Genomic DNA, 24732 nt, shown 5'->3' on the forward strand with positions numbered 1-24732 from the left:
CGGGCTCTGGGCTCCAGCCGGGCGCAGCTCAGGTGTAGGTGGTCCGTCACTTGAGTCAGGCCTTCTAGCTCCTCCCACTGCGCTGGAGACCCAGGTGCAGCCACTGCGGCCCTGGCCCAGCTCTGCACCTCAGCTGTGGGCACTCAAGCCCAGAGCCCCCCGCGGCTGTGGATGGCAGTGCTGTGGCGGCCGCCTGTTGGATTTGCCCCTCAGAAGAGTCCTGGACACTCCCTGAGGTCAGGTTGAAGTCCCGCACCCCACATCGCAAGTGCTGCCCCAGCCATACAGAGGGGCCTGGCGGTACAGCCTGCGCCCAAGGCCTGAAGGCTGCAACGTGGGTCCTCGCCACATAACCCAGGGGGGCTCAGTTGTGCGCTGGGGGTGGGGAGATGCCCGTGAGGACACCCCTGAGGCTGCAGTCTCACCTCAAGATGGGCACCTGCCCAAGTGGGTGATGTCGGAGCCCCTTCGCCTTGACAGGTGTAAGGTGTAAGATGGTGTTGTCTGGATGGTGCTTGGCAGTATTCATGTCTTTGGGTTTTTTTTGGGAGGGGGGAATCCTCTAATTTTATTCACTTTAACAGACATTTCTACGGGCCCAGCACAATGGTTCAATTGGCTAATCCTCCCACTGCATGTGCTATGATCCCATATGGGCGCCAATTCGTGTCCCGGCTGCTCCATCTCCCGTTCAGCTCCCTGCAGGTGGCCTGGAAGAGTAGCAGAGGATGGCCCAAAGCCTCAGGAACCTGCAACTGCTTGGGATGTCTGGAGGAAGCTCCTGGCTCCTAGCTTTGGATTGGCTCAGCTCCAGCTGTTGCGGACACTTGGGGAGTGAACCAGTGGATGGAAGATATTTCTGTCTCTCCTCTCTGTTAATAAATCTGCTTTTCCAATAAACATACATCTTGTTTTTTAAAGATACGTTTCTCAAAACAATAAGCCAGTCCCCAAGACAGCCAGTCACAGGCTATTCTGGCCAGGGCTCTGCAGGGCTCTCTCTTGCAGGGCAGCTCTGATGGTTTCTGAGGCCTCAGCCTCAGCGGGCACAAGGTGATCACAGCAACCTCCACTGAGTGTCAGCCCAGGGATCACCATGGCATGGTGCCAGCACCTCTGGGTGCCAATCAGGTCGCCACCCCCACCCCAGCCCACAGCTGTCCAGCCCTGGGTCCCCACAGGGTGCAGGTGCTACTCCTGAGGCGGCCTCTGAGGGCAAAGACGACGCATGCCTGGTGTGTTAAGCAAGTTTAATACATTCGAGAGTAAGATGAGAACAATACACAGTACTGCGGCCAGCAGGCAGGGTGGGAGTGGCCAGCGGCCTGGCCCGAGCCTCGCGGGGAGCTTGTGCTTGAAGAAGGGCAGGTGGCATTGGGATAGCCACGCTGGAGGCTGCCCTGGGCCAGGCCCACAGGCGACAAGTCCCATTCCTGGAGTCTGACCACCTGCGCAGCTGCCCATAAACATGGCAGCGGGAAGTGCAGGAGGTCGAGGTGACCCCACCTTCCCTCTCGGAGTCTCTGGTGACCCCATGAACTGTGGCCAGCAAGGGACAGGAGGTGCTCTCCACCCCCACCACGAAATCATAAATAAAGTGGGACTGCAGCAGGTGGTGCCAACCTGGGTGCTTGTGCCCAGGAGAGCTAGACAGGGCCTCCTGGGGGCAAATACGTGTGCAGGTAACACCTGGCAAAGCGGGGTGCAGGGCCACTGACAATGACACTCTTATGGCCAGCAGTCAATTGCGCCCCTGGTTCAGCCGCCCCGGGGCCATCAACGGGAGTGGAAGAGAATGGGCACAATGCGGGGTGGCCGGGGTGGTAGGTGCCCAGGGACAATGCCTCCCGCTGCGCACACACACACTGCTTGCCACACGTGTTCTCTCCGTCCTGGTCTAATGCGGGGCTGGAGAGCGGAGCCCCAGCAGCTGCAGGCCTCGGAGGCGTTCTGGGAGCTGGGTCCTCCCGACAGTGCCCCCGGGGAGCTGGCGAGGAGCTAAGGCACTTTCCTGAACGCTGGCTCAGGAGGACGATGTTCAGTGGCGCGGCTGCGACTCAAAGCCCCATGGTTGGGGTTCCCAGGTGATGTGTCCCCAGGGCACGCACCTCCGGGTGGTATTTCTATTCTTCTGCGAATGACTTCACTTTGGTGCTGATACGGAAATGTTTTTCCCAGTATTGCTTGCGAGAAAACAAGTGTCAGCCTCAGCCAGGACGCCTCAGCCCAATTCCTCGTTCGGAGAGTTGGAGTTGCAGCCGGAGCTCAACCCGCTGCCAGGCGGCCCCGCAGGTGGCAGGGTGAGGTTGGGCACCTGCTCCTCACCCAGAGCCCTCTTTCAGCTCCTGCAGCAAACTCTGGCCGTGTGGGCCGGCCCTGCCACATGGAGTGCGGAGGCCAGCTCCCCTCAGCGCTGGCAGGCAGATCCTCCGGGGGGGCCTTGGGCCTCTCAGCCCTCCCCATCCCGTGAGTCCCCACAAATCGCCACCCACTCTCTGCCCGGGCCCTGCCCGAGCCTGCCCACCCCAGCGCTCTATTAGAGTTCAGAGTTCTCTGAGGAAGGCAGCCCTGGAGCTGGCCTGCAGGAGGCGTGCTATGCCCGGCTCCGGGCGGCAGGATCAGAGGCGGCCCTCCCTGTGGGGCAGCCTAGAGTCGCTGGCGATGTTAGGGGTGCATGGCTCAGGAATTACAGGGGTCCCCCAGCCGCCAGGCAGTTCCCGCTGCGCTCAGGTCTCGAAGTACTTGTAGATAGCCGTCACGTACAGCATCACGTTCTGCCAATCCGGCCGCTCAGTCCGCACCATCTCGTTGATGTCCTGACAGAGGAGAGGCCCGGTTAAGCCTGCAGGTCGCCGCCCGGCCTGGCCTGGTGGGCTGCGCCAAACCACCTGGTTCAGACGCCAGACACAAATGGGGGCTGTGCTGTCCCTGGGCCAGGGGCTCCCAGAACCACAGGCAGGGCCTCGACTGCCAGGGGCCTGGGAGGGAGACGCAACTGCATAGGAAAATGCCCAAGGGACATGTTGGCCCAGTCCAGGGGGTCATGGCTGTGAGGGTGCGGCCTTGTGGGTGCCGGGCACACAAGAAGAGAGCCACTCACTGTGACCTGGCAGAGGGCAGGAGCCAGCTCGTACCATGCCAGCCTCCTGAAGAGAGCTGGGAACTGCTCACTGTACACCTGCTGGCCTGGGGAACATGGAGAGGCTGTAGCGGGTAGACGTGGCATGTTCTCCCACGAAGCTAGGCTGGTTAGCAGTAGCCAGCGGGGAGCCCTGGCAGGGCCCTGGTGGAGGCCTGTGGACTCGTGGGTCGTGTATAGCTCACTGTTTGCTTCCCCTCCAAGCACGTGGAGCTGGCCTGCCCTCGCCCTGGAGGCCAACATGGTTAGGCTTGTGGGAGGCGTCCCCACAGGCATGGGCACAGGCAGTGCCCCCACGCAATGGCTGCAGACTCCTCCTTGGGCCCACCCCCTGGTCCAGGAGCAGCAGGTGGTACACTCACTCACCAGTGTGGATTTGATGCCCACGCTCTCAGCCGCCTGGAAGGCCAACATGAAGTTCCTTTTCTGAAAGAGAAACGGGACAGCTACAGTGTGAGGACGAGGTAAGGAGGGAGGTGGGGTGGCCCTGCCCCTGCCCCATGGACAACAGTACCTCCACCTGAGCCCATAACACCCCGACCAGGGCCCTCATCACTACACGTCCATGGGCCACGCTTGCTGCCCTTCCCTCCCTGCCACACCTGTCTTAGCCTGCCTGAACTCTCTGCCAGACACCCAGCAGGAAACCCCATCCCATGAGCCCCCCTCCCTCCCTGTCCCCACCCCTCCCTCTACTGTGGGCACCTGTGAGAGTTGCTGCAGATCTGGGGGTGTCTGCATAGAAGGCAAGGGTGCAAGGGTTTAAGGGCTGGGGTGCCAGGCTTGTCCCTTCGTCCTGAGCTGAGGAGCTCCCTAGAAGTGGTGGCCCAGGGTCCTGCCCCACAGTGAGGGCCAAGACAAGGGTGAGGCAGACCATGGACCCCCATGCTGGCCACAGCTTGGTGAAGCCCCGGGCCTGTCACAGCCTGGGAAGGACCAGCTGCTCTCACTGGCAGTGCAGCACAGCCAATAGGATACTCAGGGGCAGGCTGGCTTGAGTGCCCACAACCTCACCCGAAGCGACAGAGCAGGACTGGGGCCACTGGGAGTAGAGGGGGCTGTCTGCCATCCCAGGCCCTGCCCCCTTGAGGAGGCGTGGAGGCCAGGGTTGGGGCCCTGGCTCACCTTATCCTGCCCGTTGAGCTCCTGGTAGGGGATGTGGGCGGGAAGATAGGTGTGTAGCAGCGCGCAGAAGGCCAGCCCGTCATTCCAGCTGCTGCTGAAGTTGGTGATGTCGATGTTCTGGGGGGAGGGCAGGCAACAGGTGAGTTCCGTGGGACGCCACATGGCCTCCCAAATGCACAGCACACCCCCACAGGCGAGCTCAGCACGGAACCCCAGTGTGGGGCCACGGCTGGGCGTCTGCAACCTGAGACACCCGTCGGCTCTGCCAGGCCCAGCTGCACACCGTGCCCCCATCCTGGCCTGCGACACCGCTAACGTGCCATTCCACATCCTGTGGCGGGGAGTGCAGATCGGACAGCGGGGCCGACAGACACTGGGCTCTCCAGCACTCGGCAGACCCTCCCAGCAGGCCTCGGTCAGGGTGTGCACACGCTGGGATGCCATCAAGGCCACGTGAGCAGAGGTGGGGGCCTGGGCACACCACAAATGACGCCTGCTACTGCTTCCAGCAGTCAGCGCAAGCAGCACTGACAGAACACGTGCTCCAGAGCCCAGCATCCTGCTCACGCACACCCCAGCAGGCACAGGGATGGCTGTCTGGGTCACTGCAGGCACCTGGGGGAGTGAACCAGTGGACAGGAGATCTCTCTCTCATTCACTCTCTCTGCTTCTTCAATAAGCACATAAAAATTTAAAAAATAAATCAGCAAATATCTGTTGCCACCCACGGTGTGCGCTGGCAGGAAGCTAGAATGGGGAACTGAGCCGGGACTTGAATCCAGGCCCTCCAACATGCAACTTGGGCGTCTTAACCACAGGACCAGCAGGCCCACCCTTTTCTTTAGAAGGACACCCCATCTACTGCCTAAATTAAACCCATCTGCAGTTGACATGGAGCCTGCCGTGGGGGGTGGTTAACCATGGGCGCCACACAGCAGCCTGGTGGGCGTGCCACGAACTCCCCAGCCCAAGAGGAAACCACACATGCTTTAGTTTCGTGTGAGGAACACACACCTCTCGCTTCGGATCTCGCTGCTCATGCCGTGCCCATGCCCCGTCAGCCGGTCGAGTGCCGGCATCGCGGAGCCGACCCCGTCTGACAGTTCAGGGCAGATCAGGAGGCTCCTGGGGATTGTCTCCTTCCTCCAGGCCCAGGATCCGCAGAGAACCACACTTCCCATCCCACTGTGTCTGCCTGGAGTACCTGGGCTCCTCCCCAGGCCACCTGCCCCCAGGGTCTCTGTCCTGGCTGTGACAGTCACCCACTCTCTTCCCCACCACAAGGAACCCAATGACCTCACGAAGGGGCCTCGGAGAAGACAGTGCTGCAGTTCCCTGCAGAACATGCAGAACATGCAAGCAACCCAGGCACGCGCGTGCACACTCAGGCACGTACACTTGTGCTCACCACTTTGATGTCATCTGAGTTGCAGCCAACAGAGCCAAGAGGAAGTGAGTGGGCCCAGGGGACTTGTCCAAGGTGCTCGGCAGGCAGCCCCGCCCCGGACCACCAGGAGCACTTTCCAAGGAGGATGAAGCTCTGCCTGAGAGCTCTAGAGATGCTCTGCTGGCTGAGACCTGCGGGGCGCGTGTGTGTGTGTGTGTGTGTGTGTGTGTGTGTGTGTGCGTGTGTGCGTGCGTGTGTGCGTGTGCGTGCGTGTGTGTGTGTGTGTGTGTGTGTGTGTGTGTGTGATGTCTGATGATGCTCCGTGAGGTGCCACGCCCAGGAGCTAAGCCTAGACTGGGGCAGAGAAGAGGCCGGAAGAAGAAAGGAAGGAAGGAAGACAAGCGAGGGGTGGGGTCCAAGGGACCAGCTGTGGAAATCAACAGGGCCTAGGGAGAACGAAACACGGGGCCCCTCATTTGCAAAGCCAAGGGTGACATCTACTGAAGGTACCACGGCTTACAGCAGAAGTTACGGCTGGGCCCCGGGCCGCGTGCAGACGGACAAGGCTGCGGGCACAGGCAGGAAGCCCAGCAGCAACACAACCAGCCCCAGCTCTGAGGCCTGGGGTCACAGCCACTTCTGGAGGAAAACAAACCCCGGCTTCCTGCCCAGCAGCCCCTTCTCCTCCGTGAGACGCAGGCGGCTGTGCAGGGCTGTCGACGTGTCTGGCCTCACCTCGGGGCCTCAGCTGCCCGGCCTGGGAGTCTAGGTGTCCCCGCACTCCCATGGGAGGCCTCATGCCTGTGACCAAGTTCAGGGGGTCCCTAGAGGGGCAACAAGCTGCACCAAGCCCTGCTCTGCTTCCACCTCTGTGCACAGAGCCCTGGGGGGCAGAAATGGAGCGGTCCCTGAAGTGGGGGCGCTCCTAAGGCGGCAGGAGGGAACAGGCCCTGTCCCGCCTCAACGGGGATGCTACTGCTTGATCGCTCAGGCGGAAAACTGCTCGTCACCAATCATGCTGGCTGCACACACACAGCCTGCACGGGCACAGCCGGGCTCCCTGGGGCTCCGAACCAGGGCACAGGCAGCCATGAGCGAGATGGAGGAGCGTGCCCCCAGCCCCTGTGCCCCACTTGCCCCAGCTGTCACGGCACATCAATCTATCGACTAGTAGCTTGTGAGAGAGGAAATACGCGGAAAGCCACAACTTTGTCCTGGATGACCAGAGTCTGGGCCTCTCCCATCCCTGCCCACAGGAGCCACCACATGTGCATTGCCAGCTGTCCCCACACTTGGCCCACTGGGCTCCAGGCTGCCAGGAATGGCAGCAATGGGGGAGTCCCTGGGGGTCTCACTGCGCAGCTACAGGTGGCCGCCAGAAACCCTTCCCTGCTCCGCCCGCCAGGCTTCTGCTCCAGGCCTGGGGCCCCGGGGGCCACCACGCAATGCTTTCTCATAAGGCAGTGATGGCCTGTGGAGGGCTGGCCCCTGCAGCGTGGGGTCCCTCTCCTGCCACAGATGGGGTCAGCAAAGCGCTGAACCTGGATTTTTTTGGGCAACTGAGAAGAAAATTTTTGCTCCGGTTTGTGCCCTGGATAAAACAACTGTACTCTCCTTCCTGTTCTCCCCTGTTCCCCAGCATGTCTCAAACTCCAGACACGTGTTGGGGCTCCTGTAAGGGGTCCACAGATACCTGGCACAGGAGGTAACTGTGGGCCATGCTTTACACAGCCAGGGAAGACAGGTGCTGTGTGGCACAGGGCACTGCCCCAGGCCACTCTTCCTCACTGGAGCCCTGCTCCTCGGTGCACCCACCTCTGTTGGTCCTCCTTATGAGAGTTCAAGTCCTGCCTGCTCCACTTCCGATCCCGCTCCCTGCTGATGTGACTGGAGGAGACAGCAGAAAATGGCCCAAGTGCTCAGGTCCCTCTCCCCCGGGAGATGAGAATGGAGTTCCTGGATCCTGGCTTCAGTGCAGTCTGGGCCCGCTTGGGGCCACTGCAGCCAAACAAACGAATCTTTCACATGGAATGAAACCACACAGCCTTTGGGTCTTGGTCCTCTCTGTCTTGGGGCTGATGGGAAGTCTTAACAAACCCGCTGGAAATCCCAACTCCTGGGCGGACGTTCCTCAGTCTGGCAGTGAGGCTGCCCCTAGCACGTGAGCAGCTAGTGAACTCGAGGCCTGCGATCGTCATGCTGCAGGACAACCCGCACTGAATCCAGTGCCGGTGGGCAGCTGCAAGCCTGACCAGTGGATGGGAGTGAGCCTTTGCTTTGCTCTGCGTCTCAAGCGGGCAAATTCAAGAACCGATACCTGCCAACTCCTAGGGGATCCATTCAAGCCGCAGCGGTGAAAAACACTCTCTCCGATCTGAAAGTGGTCCACAGGCCCCGAGGCAGAGCCAGCCATCCCAGTAGGAGCAGTGGTCACGGAGCTGCTCTCGGAAGGTCTGCAACAGCTTCTGGGGCTGTTGCACTCACACTAGGGGGACCTGCGCCTTGGCAAGAAGGGGGCGGAGTGTCATCCTTGGCTCTGCAGCCCAGGCATGGGCTAGGTAAGGGCAGCTGGGCCTGCAGGCAGAGCCTGGAGCGAATGCTCTCTGAGGACCACTCAGTCCTCCCATGGGGTCAGGCCTCAGGAGCAGCTCCTGCCAGACAGAGCCTGACACAGTTCAGGGCTCCAGCAAGGCTTTAAGACCAAGGGTGGGTACACCAGGATCAGAACAGGAGGCAGGAGCTGGGGACTGGGTGAGGGCCCAGGTGGGAGCAAAGGTGAGGAGGGACCCAGGGACACGAGGACTGCAGCAAAACAGACTTGGTCAGACAGACGAGCGCGGTCCCTGATGGAGAAAGGGGCTCCGCGGCAGCAGCAGTGTATGATACGCTGAGTTCAAGGTTCCCTGGAGATATCTGAAGGCCAAACAGAGGTGGTGCAGGGCACAGGGAACGCTGAGGACCCCAGGGGGCACACCCACAGCAACCAGTGAAAGGCAAGGAGGCTTCATACAGAGCCCCCAGGAACTTGTACTGATAGCAAGGGGGCAGCCTCAAGTGGACAGAGGGCCAGTGAGGGGCGAGATATCTGGTGCCCGAGCAAGAGGGTGTGAAAGGCCAGAGTGGGGCCGGCATGGCCGGGAACCCCACTGAGCGGGGGCAACTGAAAGGCAGGGCAGCCCCAAGGCAGAAGCCGTCCTGGCACCTGGGACGTAAGGCCCCGGCTGAGCATTTGCGTCCAGGGTCTTGGCTGACTTAGGGCTTTCCAACCCACCAGGAACCCTCTAGTTTTGCGCCAGGAGGGACATGGAAGGCCAGCATGAAGGGTCAGCAGCCTCGCTGTGAGGCTCAGCCTTGTCTTCCGAAGGTGCGTGTCTGTCTGGGAAATGCGGACCAAGAGCTGTGATGGACGACAGGCAGTGCTTGTCTCAAGCCCTTCTCACCTTCCCTTGTGAAGACAGGGACTGGGACCTGGACAACTGCCTCCGGCGCTCTCACCCAGCGAGGAGTGAGGCTGGGCGGGTCACCTGCTTGGCCGGCTTGAGCCAGCACTGCTGGGTCAGGTGGGCCCTGGGCTGGCGGCCTGCTGCATGCACTCGGAGGCGCGCGGTGGGAAAGTCCAGGAAGAACCAACCCTTCTCCAAAGAGAATCAACAGCATGTCATAAAGTGTCTCACGATGTCTTAATTTCTCTGAGGCTTAATTAAGGGCCATAAAATACACCCTCACCCCACCCCCCCAATACCACATGCTCCTTAAATAGCTATTAAGTTCTGATCTATTTCAGGAAAGGCCACTTTTATGGGCGCAGGGCAAGAAGCCAGGCGTGAGTCATGTTTGGTGACACGCGCAGGCCCCATTTCCTCAGGGCCATCCAGCTGCCGAGACAGAACCCAGGGCCCACCAGGGGCCAAGCAGTCCTCATGGCAACGGGCTGTGCCAGGACAGCGACTGGGCACAGACAGACAGGCAAACCTGCCAGCGACAGGCTGGCAGGGCCACCCCCGCCCAGCAGCACAGGGGTGGGAGTATGCCTGGGAGACCTCCTTGATCCTTGGGGTGGGGGTGGGAGACTGGCATGTCTGATGGGGGGGAACCACTCAGTTGGTTTTATGCTTCCAGGTACTGTAGCCTGCCACTAAACACAGAAGGCCTGGAGTCCCGGAGAGCGGGAGGGGGCGGTGCACAGCCTGCCAGGTGCTGGGGAGGTGTACAGTGTGGGCAGCCAGACCCGCTGTGACTGCAGACCTGAGTGTGTGGCCCTGGGGACTGTGGTGCCCTGTTCCAGGGAGGAGAGAGGAAGGGCGGGTAGGCCAGGGCCTGGCATCACATGTGGGTGGGGCGTCCAGTGGAGTGGGGCGTCCACTCCCAGGTCTGCAGCAGGCCTGGCCAGCCCTTTCCTTGGGACGCCAGGCAACCTGTGTGTCATACGCAGGCAGGAGAGAGGGGTAGTGTGTGAACCCTGAGGCAGGAGGTTACGACAGCAGCCGCATGGGCTGAGAGGTGATCTCCCAGAGTTCCTGAGGAGGCTCCCAAGTGCACCTAGCCCAACTTGAAGCCATGTGTGATCCAGGGTACTGGGAAACAAGACATCTGACAGCACTCTCTGGAGGCCCTGTGGCCCGTGATGGAGACGGTCTGGGAAGGCCTGCAGGTGGTGGGAGCCCAGCTGTGGCCCTGACCACAGCCCAGGCCAGCCTCCAGCTCCGTCTGCCAGTCTGTCCCAGGGGCAACCCCAGGGACCTGCTCAGAGCACTCCCTGAGATGGGCACTCCACCACTCGACCAGGCGCCTTCCAGAACAAAGTAACAGAACCAAGAGAGGGAAGGATAGTTCCGGTGCTGAAAGAGATGTAACTCAACTGCAATCGGGGACTCCCACTGCAATTCAGTTCAAGAGAGATGATCCTGACTCATGGGAAGTCTGAAGTCACAGAAAAACCAAGGCTCATGGTGGGATTCTGCAAGTGCGCGCAGGGGGGACCCTGTACTGATGGCTTACACATAACTGGGCAGACGAGACAACTGCCCACATGCAAAAGTGGTAAGGGACTCGCACAGGAGTCCCTCCCAAGGAAACAGCCAAGCAGCCAACAAGACGCTCAGGTTTCTGGTGTAGCAGTGACACGACTGCTTGGCTCCCAGGCTGAGGTCCTGGCTCCCGGCTCCGGCCTGGCTCGGGACTGGCTGCCATGAATATTTGCGAAGCAAACCAGAGGATGGAAGGCCTTTCTAGTCTCTGTACCTTTCGAAGAAAATGAAGCTAAATAAACAATTTTTAAAACAAGACAAGAATGGTCCTATTTCATTAGGAAAATGCAACTTGAAACCATAATGAGGCAGTTTATCACACTCACCTGGGGGAAGGCTCCGTTCTTTTTTAAAAAACAGAAGGAATGTGTCCACGGGGGGCACGAAGAAGTGAGAGACCTGGTGCATTGTGGACGGGACCATCAAGAGAAGCAGGCAGCTCCCCCGAGAGGCGACATGTGACCCACAGAGCAGCTGTGTGACCCAGCAACCTCGCCTCACACACCCACCTGGGAGAACTAGAACCAGGTATTCCAACAGATCCCTCTGCAGGAAAGACCACTGCGACACTATTGCTAACAACCAAGACGGGGCCACAAGCCCATGTCCACCAGCGGGGAACTGGCTAACCAACCTATGTGTGGTTAGGAATGAGGCCCTGACACCTGGCAGCCCCACCAGCTCTAATCCTGGGGATTCCTTGTGTGGAGCTGGAAGCTGCCACTCTGTAGGATGGTCCCTGAAAGCCAAGCAGTCATGAGAGAAGCCCCCCAGGCCCTGGACTCCCCCAAGGCCTGGCCTTTGAGGGTGCTGGCACCTGGCTAGAGGCCTGAGGGCACCATTTCACTAACTCACTTTTCTCCTATGCAAACCGTAAAACAGCCTGTTAGGGCAATGTCCTGAGAGGACGCCTGTGAGGGCTGGAGGCAGCTCCTCTGCCAGGCCTGCCCTCACCCCCGAGCCTCTCTGCCTCCCAGCTCCCAAATGCAAGCCTGCCTGCTTCCCCCTACCTCAGAGAGGCCGCAGGGTAGCGCAAGACGGTGGTGTCAGCTCCTGAACCCTTCTTCTCTAGCCAGCGCCCCGAAACATCAGGAGTCTGCCTGTCCCGGGTGAGGGACCAACACCGAAGAGCCCTGTGAGCAGCCACAACGACAGGGGCCCAGGGGTCTCCATAGCACAGACCTTGGTGACCCACAGACTGCATTTCCCCTAGGCTAAAGGGAGTGTGGGGTCTCAACCTGGTGCTGCAGGAAAAACTCGGCACCTGCAGGTCAACTTGCTGTGAGGAAGCTAGGAAGGAAGATGGCACAGGATCCGGAAACCAGATCCAGAGTATCCGAAAGCCTCAGGGGAGATTTTCTTTTTTTGAAGAAAAAAAACCCTCCTGATTTCTAAAACTGAGTGCTGCTGGACACTTTATAAAACCTCAGAGACAGCCACGTGATGCAGCTGGATTCAACCAAATACTAATATTTGTGGAATATAACTTAGGCACGGGGCATCCCATTTCCCTACTAAATCAGTAGCGTGCCATGAATCCAGGCCACAGCTGTCAGCAACACCCATGCGTGCTCTGGAGGGCAACATGGCCCTCCTGGCAGTCCCTCATAGTGCCACCTGCCTGCTGCACAGCTAGGACACCGGGAGCGTCCACACACGGCCTGCCCGAACACGGCTCTTCCCATATTTGGAATTGTTTGCAATGCGTCACTCTCATACCGGACCCCAGACCCTCCAAGCCCCGGCGGGGGCGTGGACAAGGAAGGCTCCGTGGTCTTGCATGGGCTTGGGGAGGAAATGATCTCAGGAAAGAGCCGCTCGCTGTAGCCTGCTCACCCGAGGATGAACTTACTGCACGCTCATGGCAGGAACTCAAGTGTCCTTTCGAATCTGCCAGCGTATTAGTTTCCACACCTACCTGGTACCATTTTGGCAGAGGGAAATGGCAAGGCATCTATAAAAGGCATACATGTGTGGCGGGCCCAGGCTCGCTGGCTCCCTGCCTTTCCTTTAGAGCAGTAGATGAGCGGGGAGGAGTCCTAGAACACAGACTCTGGACCCCACAGGAGGAAACACCACTGCCTTGTCGCTGACGGACCGTGGCCGACCCCAGGGCCACGATGGCGGCAGCTGGAGCCCTCTGTGCGCTACTCTGCTCGGGATCCCAGGCCGTTTTCTGGTTCCGTTTTACATATGAGCTTCCCTCAACCTCTTTTTTTTTTTTCTTTTCTTTTTTTCTTGGCATAGGACACAGGGATGCTGCAAGGTGGGTGAGGGGCAGCAGGAGGGAGGACAGTGGGGGATGGAAGGACAGAGGTCGCATAAAACCAGGTACCTGTGGAATTCAGTGAAGGAGTGCTTGGCTTGTGATTGCAAGTATGAGTCACGACAAAGGTTAAATTATGCCCAGGGAGGTGTGAGTTTAGAAGACCTGGACAGAGCATGTCTCGGAAATGATGTGGAAAGTTCCTGCAAGGCAAAGACCACACTCTGAACCACATCCTAGCCCTCACTGTGTGCTGTGACCTCTCTGTGCATGCGTGCTAATAAGCATCATAAACACACCCGCATGGGAGACCTGGAGCAGGCCCCTGGCACAGTGAACCAACAGATGGAAAATTTCTCTCTTTCTCTTTGCAAATCTGCCTTTCCAAGAAAAATAAATAAATCTTTAAACAAAACAAACAAAAACACAAATGCAGGTCGGAACTGACTTAGGGCACAGAAGAGAAAACACCTCACAGGAGGACAGAGTCGAGACACTCGACCAGGAACGCCTGAACACCAGGCACTGTGGTTCTGCCACGGACACAGGCCAAGGGGGCGCTCTCACTCTCGGCGCTGTAGGTGACCTCTGTTCTCTGGACACCTAGTTTCCTCTCAGAAGAGCTGAGAGGAATGGGGGGCAGTGCCTCTAGCAACGGGGGCCCACAGGGACTCCCTAATGTGTTCTCCTTGCTGCAACAGTCATGGTTACTCCTGACAAAATGACCTTGCCGTGGCAAAGACACGCTCTTTTCCCGCCCCCTTCTGCCACAACCATGCTGTCTTCAACACTTTCGCTCTCTCCTCCAGCCCTCTCACACCTAAGTAAGGGTCCACAGGGCTCAAAGGGAGGAACACACAGAGTTCATCTGCTGTTTCAGTCCCTAAGTCGACCAGCCCGGAGCCAGGAGCCCAGAGCTCTATCCATGTCGCCCGTGTGGCTGGCAGGAACCGAAGTCCTTGGGTGTCACCTGCTGCCTCCCAGGGTGTGTATCTGCAGGAAGCTGGACTGGAAGCAAAGCCAGGACTCAAACCCAGGAACTCTGATATAGGATGCTGCTATCCCCCAAGGGATGATTTAACTGCTGCAGCTATGTCCACCTGAACACCAAAATAAGGCAGGTATCGTAAGAGAAAAGAGCACATTTATAAATGGGATGCTAACAAAGACATTGTTAAGCAAGTGGAACAAAGGGCCCAGCTCAATAGCCTAGTGGCTAAATCCTCTCCCTGCATATGCCAGGATCCTATATGGACACCAGTTCATATCCTGGTTGCTCCGCTTCCCTTCCAGCTCCCTGCTTGTAGTCTGGGAAAGAAACAGAAGATGACACAAAGCCTTGGGACCCTGCACCTGCATGGGAGACCCAGAAGAAGCTCCTAGCTTCTGGTTTTGGATCAGCTCAGCTCCAGCCGTTGAGGCCACTTAGGGAGCAAACCAGTGGATGGAAGATCTTTCTGTCTCTCCTTTTATCTGTAGATCTACCTTTCCAATACAAAAATCTTAAAAAAATAAAAAGTGGAAAAGAAAATAAAAAGTCACGGATTAGGTGAAAACATTTACAAATCATGTGTTTTATAAAGGATTTAAATCCCGGGGGAGAGGGGCGGGAATAAAAAGAAAACAGCCCAGGAGCTGATCACTCCATCCAGGCACACAAGGCCAGCAGGCACACGGGGGATGTGAGACCACCACCAAGGCCAGGGCAGTGAGCAGCCACTGCTGCCTCATGGATGGCCAGAGGTCAGGCAGAGGGGCCGGCCATTCAGGGAGATGGGTCAGCAGCTTCTTCAAGCATCACACCCACACCTGCCACACGACTCACCATGTTCATGTCCAACAGAGCTGAAGCTCCTGTGTGCCAGAATGCTAAGCACGCAGAGGGGTAGCAGGCAGAGGCAGGACCTCGGGAAGGATGAATGCCGGACAAAGAGGCCCCTCGGCTCTCGCTCAGCCACAAGAAACAGGACCATCGGCCACCCAGAAGACAGCCCCTCACGACACCCTGACCACCAGGCTCTGCAACCGCAAGAAATTACTTCCTGCTGGCTCCATGGTCTGGTGTTAACGGCAGCTCCAAGCCACACTGCGGGGGACTTCTCCCCAGTGGCGCTGCTTGCTACTGAATGTTCGCCAGAGCTTTACTGTCCACAAGCAGTGACCAGTGTCCCCCCACTGGATGACCGCACAGACTATGGTAATTCCATACAATGGATTAATACTCAGTGAAAAAAAGAAACAAACTACTGATACACATGATGTGATCTCCAAATAGCACACTAAGAGAAAGGAGCCGAAACTCCGTCCCATACACACGATGAGTCTGTCTATATCAAATGATAAAATGTACAAACAAGACACAAGGACAACCGACTCATGGTTGCCTATGGCTGAAGGCTGGGGCAGGATGAAGGCAGCACGCTGTCTGTGATCCTGTCACTTATACATGTGTCAAACCTCAATATGCCTATGTGTATTTTTTATTATTATTATTATTATTATTATTATTATTATTATTAAAGAGAGAAACAGAGCTCCCATTTGTTAGCTCACTTTCCAAATACCTGCAACAAACAGCCAGGACTGGGGTGAGCGCAAGTTAGGAGCTGGGAATGTAATGCAGGCCTTCCAAGCTGACGGCACAGACCCAACTACCTGACCCATCACCTGCTGCCTCCCAGGGCCTGGGGTCAGGCGTCGAGCCCGCTGTTGAACCCTGGCACTCTGATGTGGGCTGTGGGTGCTCTAACTGGCATCGTCACTGCAGTACACCTGCCCGGAAAACACAGCCAGCCTGTTGTGACAAAGCTGGTGTGTAAGACAGCCTGCTTGTGGGTGTTCCTGCCGCAAGCCCAGAGAGGGCCTCAGCCCCCAACTGCCATCACCATGGCCCACCAGCTCCAAGTGGCCTCGGCAGGGGCTGAGTGGGGAGAGGAGGTGCCTCCCAAGCCCTGCCCAGCTCTTCTCCTTAAGCTGCAGAGGTCCTTTGGAAGCATGACATCTTGGGTGGTGCCTGCAGACACCCACACCTCCTGCCTCCTGGGATCCCAAGAGGCCCCTTCGGCAAGGAAAGTGGCTTCTCCTTGCCTGAAGTCTACAGGCTGGTCCACGCGCACAGAGATCTGCCAGGAGGCAGCAGGAGGGCAGCGCTACAAACAACCTGCTTTACAACACAGAGGTCAAGCTTGGTTGTGGGAATGACCCCCGGTTAAGCTTATTTATGGAGACCCAGGGCGATCACAGGAATAATGCAATCAAGCCATGTAGCCCAGCCTGCTCCGCAGAGGCCATATTACATCGTCGGTCGCCCATCCAAGGGCGGGGCCAGGGAGCCATGGGCATGGCTGATTTCGCGGGACGTGAGGGAGCAGAGGCCTGTGTGCACTCCCTGGGATGATATATGAAGATGATCCGACCCAGACAATTTAATGATGCTGCTTTTAGCAAAATAATTAAGCGGCTCTTGAAAATGTTATTTATCTGATTTCCCATCCATTTCTGAGCATTACTCACAATACAAATACCTAGTTATGGAAATGTACTGCAGAGCCCAGGACATGGCCAAGGGGCAGGGGCAGGACAGTGCACAAGAGTGTGCGTATGGGGTGCGGGCCTGGGGTCCAGAGATCCCGTCAGATGATCCTAGGCAAGCATGGAGCTGCTTTGGGGTACAGTAGCATCACGTCATGTGAAATGACGGCTTTGGGCTCCCTCACATCTGGGAGTGCAGATTAAGCATGCTGAGGTGTGTCAGGGACTAAGCAAGGGCAGTGACCATCAGTTCCATACAGCAGGTGTGCTCTGCTACCAGGGGCAGTTACACGAAGATGGAAGGTGGGGAGGGAACAGATCTGTGAGCGGAAGAGCTGTAGCTACAGGTGACACTCTCCCCAACCTTCAGGTTCCACACTTTCTAGCACTTCCAGGAGCAAAGTTGTAACAGGCACAGACCATGCCCTTGGCCAAGCAGTAGGTCCTACAGGTGGCTCTGAAAGGCGAAATAGGCATTTTGCACAGACACAATCAATAATTCCTCGCTCCTTCCAAGTTTGTACAAGGAGGGAAAAAACATAAAAGTATAAAAAAAATTGACATCCATCCCCGACGAAGCAAATGATGAGATACACTTATGGTAATGGGACTAAGCAATTAAACTTACAAAATATGTAGCCCTGACATTTCTGGAAATAGAAGTTTTAACAGACGCTGTCAAGATCATGTTTAAACAGAATGAAGTCCGTGGCAGTTCTGGGAAGTTTGCTTCCCAGCTGTTGCGTTTGGCATTACTAGGAATCCCCCTGAAAACAGGAAACAGTTCTTTCAGTGTGCTGTGACCACGAAGCCATCAGCTCAGCAGCAAGCAGCACACAGCACTCAGGCTGGGAGGGAAGGGCCTGCGACATGTGACATACGACCGTCGGGCAGCTTATGCAGGGCTCACCTGACCTGCAGGAGCATCTGGGTGGAGACCCTGCAAGCCAGCTAGAGAGCGCCAAGACCCCCAAGAGTTTCCCTGGCTCCAACAAGGTAGCACTCAGCAGCGGCAGGCATTGTCCACGCACACATGGGTGGGACGATGAAATCGGCCATTCTTTGCCCCTTTGTCAAGTATTCTTAACCCCTGAACACAGTGGTATTTACAGACAATAAGACCTTTCCGAACATACACTTCCCAGGCAGACGGACAATGTGAGACGAAAAAGGCCAAGACTTTCAACCTCAATTCGATTCAGGTCAAAACCTTATCTGCCACCAGCACCTTTTAGGTTTCACGACTCCGGCCAGTGGGCCCTGTGACCTCAGGTTTCAGTTATAGAAAAGGAAGCAGACCAACTCCACTCTGGGCTCTGACCATCAGGAATTCCTCACGCATTCTTGTAGCTGCGTTTTCTCTACTGGCAGAACTCCCAGCTTTCCCCAGAGGTTCTCATTCCAGGCTCCCTGCCCCAGCCGTGACTCTCATCACCCGGGGAGGCGAGAGGAAGACAAGGAGGGGAGTCAGTGCAGGCGAGATGGGGCCAGAGCAGCAGGGATCACACCCCTCCACCTCAGCCACCCGAGGGGAGAGGCGCCAAGCGAGGACAACCACCCCTGCCCACCCCTCTCTCCCAGGACCCAGACAGCAGGGAGAACCAGAACCACCCGTGCTTGCTGGGCAAACTCCCTCTCCAGGTGGGGACAGTTCCTCCCAGCGGCAAAAGCCACCACGCCCACAAGCCTGCACCGCTGGGTATGAGGAGCAGCTAAGGGAGTGCGGCTGACACCAGCTGCGGTAAGACGGGTGCCAAGGACCGTAGGAAACTCTTCATGCAATTCCCCAGAACTTCCTCTTCTCCCTTGGTCTACAGTCTGGAATGACAAAGGAAGTTGGGAGGGACTGAGCTATTTTTGTCTGTCCCCTAGCTCTCAATACAACGACTCTTCCATTCCCGGGGCCACACAATTCTGCAAGGACCAGGCTAATGCTCTGTGATTTCTGTGTACTTGCAGAGGGCAGAGAGGGGCAGTCATTAGGCCAAGCGCTGAACAGGTTGCTTGGGAAGCCTACGTCCCATGTTAAGAAAACTTAGGTCAATTCTTGACTCTGGCTGTCAATTTCAATATCCTTGCCAATGCAAACCCTGGGAGGCAGTGGTGAAATAGCAAGTAGCTGGGTCCCTGCCACCCATGTGGGAGACCTGGACAGAGTTTCCTGTTCCCAGCCTTGGCCTGTCCAGACTCAGCTGTTGCAGGCGTTTGGGGAACAAACCAGCAGATGGAAGCGTACTCCATTTCCCTTTGTCACTTAAACAGATAAACAGGCCAGCAAGATGGCCACAAACAACCATTTTGGGACCCTACAAGTGGATCACAAGGTCATCTGCCAGTTAATGAGTAGGATATAGAAGGGGCTGAAGCGCCAGGCAACAGCAGTGGGGCCTGCCCTCCCCTGCCTGAAACTGCTCTCACTTCTCCTAATTGTTAAACTGGTAAGACATTGTTCTAAAGTAACTGTAATAACACGTTCTTGGGAATATAATAAAATAAATGCAAAAGGTCTAACAACAACAACAACAAAAAGCACACAAGGGAGGAAATGGAGCTACATTGAAACAAAGCTGTCTTCTTATACCAAATTTAGCCAGGAAAACCTTACATAAACCATTTTACAATTTGTAGTATGTGGGCCAGCACTGTGGCTCATGAGACTAAGCAACTGCTTGCCAGCACCCTGTATCAGCTGTGGTTCAAGTCCTAGCCATTCCACTTCCAATCCAGCTTCCTGCTAATGTGGCTAATGTGGCTGGGAAAGCAATGTAGGATGGCTCAAGCACCTAGACCAGTTACCTTTGTGGGAGATTTGGACAAAAGCTTCCAACTCCCGGTTTCAGACTGATCCAGTCTCAGCCATTGAGACTACTTGGGCAATGAACCAACAGATGAAAGATTTCTAGAACTCTGTCTCTCCCTCTGTCATCCTGTCCTTTAATCAATGTAAAGATCTAGAGTGTAATCCTTTACTGTACGAAGCTGTTTGGGGGCAGGTGTGACACGGTGGTTCACCACTTGGGACACCCATATCTTACCCCAGCGTCTGGTCTGAGTCCCCGCTACTACGCCTCTGCTCTGTCTTCCTTCTATTGTGCCCCCAGGAGGGCAATGGTAATGGCTGCCAAGCACACAGCACAGTCTGCTGCCCTCCGAACTCCTGCATTTGGTCTGGTGCAGCTCTGGCTGTTGCAGGCATGTGGAAAGTGAACCAGCAGATGGAAGATCTCAATCTCTTTAGCTTCCATATAAAATGAAAAATAAACCGTATCTTTAAAAAGCATCATTAGTTTCGAAATGAGAGAGTTAAATTCTCCAAAGAATAGAACCCTAAATACTTATGCACCTAGTGAATTTCAAAACACACAGAACAAAAACTGTAAGAACTTTAAGGAGAAATAAATCCGTAACTACAGTCGAAGGATTCTAGTATCTCCTTCTCTTAGCGGCTGACAGAATAAGTAGAGAAAAAATAGTTAAGGACAGTTAAGATGCAACCAACACTCTCAATCAATGGAACCTAACTCACCAATTAGATCCCATTCACCAACATGCCTTCAACCTTAGCAACACAGCATCCTTTCCAACTGCACACACGGAGGCCAGATAAAGCTGCCGCCTGGGACAACAGCATCCTAGATGAGTACTGCTTCAAGTCCTGGCTGCTCCGCTTCTGACTCAGCTCCCTGGCTAATGTGCCTGGGAACAGCAGTGGGAGAAAGGCTAAATGCTTAAAGCCCTGCCATCCCCTGTGGCAAACCTGGATGGAGCTCCTGGCTTCCACCTAGCCCATCCCTGGTCGCCACAGCCATTCAGAGAGTGAACAGTGAACAGAAGAGTCTTTCTCTCCTTCTCCTCCCTCTCCGTTTCTTACTATGCCTTTCAAATAAATGTTTGGGGGAAAAAAAAAAAAAGAAGTCCAAAAAATTACACACACACACAGATCTTAGTCTGAGCCCAAAACAAGTTTCAAATTGTTAAGATGCATTTGAGAGGCAGAGACAGAAACAGAAAAATGCCTCTCCATCTGCTAGTTTACTTCCCAGATGTCCACACCCTCGAGGACAGGACCAGGCTGAAGCCAGACACTGGGAACTCAATCCAGGGCTCCCATCAAGGTGGAGGGACCAACTACTGGAACAATCAACTGCTGCCTCCCAGGGCAGCAGGAGCCCGGATGGAGGAAGAGAGAGCGCGAGGATTCACACCCAGGCCCTCCAGCGGGCTGTGGGACACTGGAGGAACTTCTCACGAATCATGGCAGCAAACAACTGCCCTTCAAGGAACCTGAAACAGCGCCCCCAAGGCACCCAAGCTGGAGCAAGGATGCTGTCTGAGCACAATACAAGTCAATCAGTAACAGAAAGATCTCTGGAAAGTTTTCAAATATTTGGAAACTAAGCAATACATTTTCAAATAACCCATGAGACCCAACAAAGAAACGAAACTCAAAAGGAAAATTAGGCACCATTCTGAATGAAAAACACACTTATTAGAGTTTATGGTATGTCAATAAAATAGCATTCAGCAGAAATTTAAAGCATGGAATGCTGCAGGAGAAAAGAAGAAAAGTTTCAAACTAAGACAACACCTTCTACCTTGGGAGAGTAAAGCGCAAACGAAATCCAAGTAAACAGAAACCTTGGGAAGCACCAGAGTAACAGTATTTAAAAAAACCCATTTCCCTATGAGGTCGTTATCCTAATACCAGATCCTGGTGAGGGACATTGTAAAGTAAGAAAACTACACTCTGACATTCTTCATAGACACAGATGGCAAAATTTTACCCGACTCGATCTCAGACAGAATCCCACAAACAGGGATGGGGAAACTTTTATTCCGGGTTCATTTAGATGACATTGTTTGTGGCATACAAAATTATCAATTTAAAAATGAGACTGCTATGGATCTACCAGTTTTGAGTTCTGCCTGTGAGGCTTAGCAGGTCCCGATCACGTGGATTCATGGGCCTTACTTACAACAGCCTGCGGGGGCCAGATGTTCCCCACCCCAAAAGTGAGAAAAAGACAGTATTTTCAAATCAAGTAGAATGTATCCACAGATGCAAGGTTGCTTTAACCTTGTACATTATCACAGTAACACACTGAAAAGGAATACCCTTAGGATCAGCTCAGTAGATGAAAAAAAAAAAAAAATCTGTCGTAAGTCAGCATCCATTCCTGATAAACAAAACAAACCCTATCCTAACATTATGCCTAACAGCGAAAGATCAAATTAAAAGATGAACTATGGTTTCCTCTAAGACAAAGGATCATAAACCATAGCTCTCCTGTCTATGTTGATTGAAACCCGGCTCTGTGTGTTCATTTCTGTGTTCACCGATGGCTAATTCTGATGTACAATGACAGAGCAGCAGAGACCACATGTCCTACAAATCCATACAGATGGGAGAACTATGCAAAACTTTATCACTCTGAAAGACTGGTGCCTCAAAAAAACATTATTTGGACGTTGTGGCGCAGTGCACTAAGTTGCCACCCACACTGCTGGCCTCCTGAAAGAGTGCTGGCCGCTCCGCTGCCGATCCAGCTCTCTGCTAACACATCTGGGAAAGCAGAAGGTGGCCCGAGCACTTGCACCCTTACAGCCATGGGGGAGAAATGGAGGAAGTGCCAGGCTCCTGGCTTCAGCCTGGTCCAGTTCTGGCCAGTGGAGCTATTTGCGGAGTAAGCCAGTGAATGGAAGAGCTCTCTGTCTCTTGGTCTTTCAATATAAATAAATAAATCTTAAAAAAAAAAAGTTTACTGACTTAAATTAAGAACAAGACAAGAGAAATCTGTTCTTTCCTCTTGAATTGTCTTGGCATTTTGTCAAAAGTTAGCTTAAGCACAATGCAAAAAAAAAAAACGTTCTTTTGGATCCTTGAGTTCTCTGGGGGTTAGCATTCTTAATATGAAGGTTCTTTGGTATTCAAGCTCCACATTTCAAGCGCTGCTCAACAATCACATAGAGCCAACAGCTACCGTATGTGACAGAATAGCCCCAAAGATTTACAGTGTACAACCCCCATTAGCGTCTACCACAGATAAATAGTTTCATAAGTTGCTGGCCAAGGCAAGGCCCTTACAACACCTTAATTACATTTACTCCTCTTTCCTTAACCCTTTGAGCCACCATGTCAGGTACTTTATGCCACACATGTACTTTTAACAAGACATTTTTATTACAATGTGGTCGTAATATTCACTCCTACTTACTCACGTATTTAGCTCTCCTCACCCGTTCCATTGGGCTTTAGTGCTTCCTAAAACACTGCGGACTGATGGCACTACTTGCTCTTTTTTTTGCTAGAAGAACTTCCATTTCTTTCAGAACTGGCCTGCTGGTGATCATTCTATCTACATTGATCTATTGAACAACTGGGGAGAACCTTACTATTTCTCTAGTGCAAACCTTTTTCCAGCCACGTAAAACTTTCCATTGCCATTGGTTTTCCTGGCATGCCATGTTTACTGTGGCATCTCCCATCCTCTGTCCTAGGCGTAGTAACAGGAAGCTGGATCAGCAGTGCAGTCAGAGCCGGGACTCAAACCAGTGCTCTGACAGGGGATGCTGGCATCCAAAGCAGTAGCTTTAACAAGGCGCTGTACCCCAGTGGGACCCCCACTTAGTACCTTGAGTACAATCACCAGTTGCTTTAAAGGCCTAAGAGTCCCAGGACATGGATCCCATTACTCCGTATTTCTCTGAACTTTCCACTATCTGATCTTGCTTCCTGGTGTGCCTGGTATTTATGATGGAATGAGGAGCACCACATCTCAAGGCATGGAAGGGGCGGGTCATGACGCTGCCTCCCTCTACAGACACTTCACAGTTTACAGCAGGCAGCTGGAAGAGGCACACCTCCCCAGCCCATCAGCTCATGACTTCCAACCAACCTTCCTTTCTTTCTTTCTCTCTCTATCTCTCTGAAGATTTAATGTAGATTTACACAGAGAAGGAGAGACAGAAACAAAGATCTTCAATGGTTGCAAATGCTCTACTCCCTGTGGAGCAGCCATGATACAGACATGACACAGGTTGCTGACACTAGAGGTGGTAGCTTTACTGGTTATGCCACAGCACTGGCTCCCACGGCAATAACTTATCACTGAATTTATCATTTATCATCTTAGAATCTGAAAAACCTCCAGGTGGCAAAAGCCAAGTGTTGAGTTTACTCTCAAAGCTGTTTTTGTTTTAGACCCTCAATTCTTGGCTGCTTTGGTAGCTCTGATAACATTTTCCTTTCCAGCAAGCCCTGCGTCTCTGCTTCTTTTTGTTTAGCTTCTGCTCCATTCCAGGAGTTGGCAAATGCCTAAGGGGGAAACGCAGTGGTAAATGTGGGCCTCCCAATGTGTGTTCTTTTTCTCCACACTTTGGGCTCCTGCCACATTTGTCCTGGCTGTGCTGGTCAGTCCCCAGCGTCCTCAAGGATATTTATTTCTTGTGCTTGAGACAGCATGGTTTAGGTATGCTGTTCTACCATAACCAACAAACACAAGTGCACAGTGAGTTTCCCACTTTTTAAAAACACCATGGTCCCAGGTTTAAAGCTTATTTTTATTTATTTGAAAGGCAAAGCAACATGGACAGATAGCAACCTTGTATCAGCTAGGTCACTCCCCCAAATGCTCCCCAACAGCTGTTGCTGGGCCAGACCAGAGCTGAGCGCCTGGTAGAACTCAACCCCGGGCTCTCCCAGGGCAGGCGGGGACCTCATACTCAGCTGCCTCCTACGACAGGCACCAGCAGATGGCTGGATGGGAAGCAGAGCTGAACACAGGCCTTCTGCTTGGCATCTTCACGGCCAAGCCCCACAGCAGCCCCACAGCAGCCCCACTGGTACATTTTCAAGACCCATGTCTATTTCACCAAGTAGGCCCTAAGCTTCCTGCCAATTGGAACTGCTCCTATGTCCTGATTGTTGTTTCAACACCTAGAACAGTACCTGAGCCAGAGCCCACTGAGTACTAGATCCATTAACTTTTAAATTGTGTGTGGGGGGGAGGGGAGTCCCTCCAGGATGCAGGCAAAGCACAGCACAGCCTCTGAACCATCTAGGTCCCCTCACTTCTCATCCTGCTAATCTCCACTGAGAAATGCCCCCATCTCGTCTTCTAATGGGGCACCATCCCTCAGAAAAGCCACGCACTCCGAATGCTCGGCTGGGATTAAATTACCTCGGCCAGTACTCAAATCTGTTGTTCAATTATCAAGATTGTTTCAGACTAGATTAAGTGATTTCATTTTCCGGGAG

General features: G+C 54.6%; 1 protein-coding gene across 1 annotated transcript in view; it reads right to left on the reverse strand.

Moving 5' to 3' along the window:
* Nucleotides 1–2287: 2287 nt before the first annotated feature.
* Nucleotides 2288–24732, reverse strand: part of SPECC1L (sperm antigen with calponin homology and coiled-coil domains 1 like) — a 121307-nt gene continuing 98862 nt past the window's right edge. Inside the window, exons 14-16 of the mRNA XM_058656493.1 lie at nt 4265–4381; nt 3506–3565; nt 2288–2816 (exon numbers count right to left, since the gene is read on the reverse strand). Coding sequence (XP_058512476.1) covers nt 2727–2816; nt 3506–3565; nt 4265–4381 — 267 coding nt within the window. The 3' untranslated portion in view covers nt 2288–2726. The remainder of the gene's footprint in view (nt 2817–3505; nt 3566–4264; nt 4382–24732) is intronic.

This window comes from Ochotona princeps, chromosome 29 (genome assembly GCF_030435755.1).
Source record: "Ochotona princeps isolate mOchPri1 chromosome 29, mOchPri1.hap1, whole genome shotgun sequence".
In the NCBI taxonomy this organism is placed as follows: Eukaryota; Metazoa; Chordata; class Mammalia; order Lagomorpha; family Ochotonidae; genus Ochotona; species Ochotona princeps.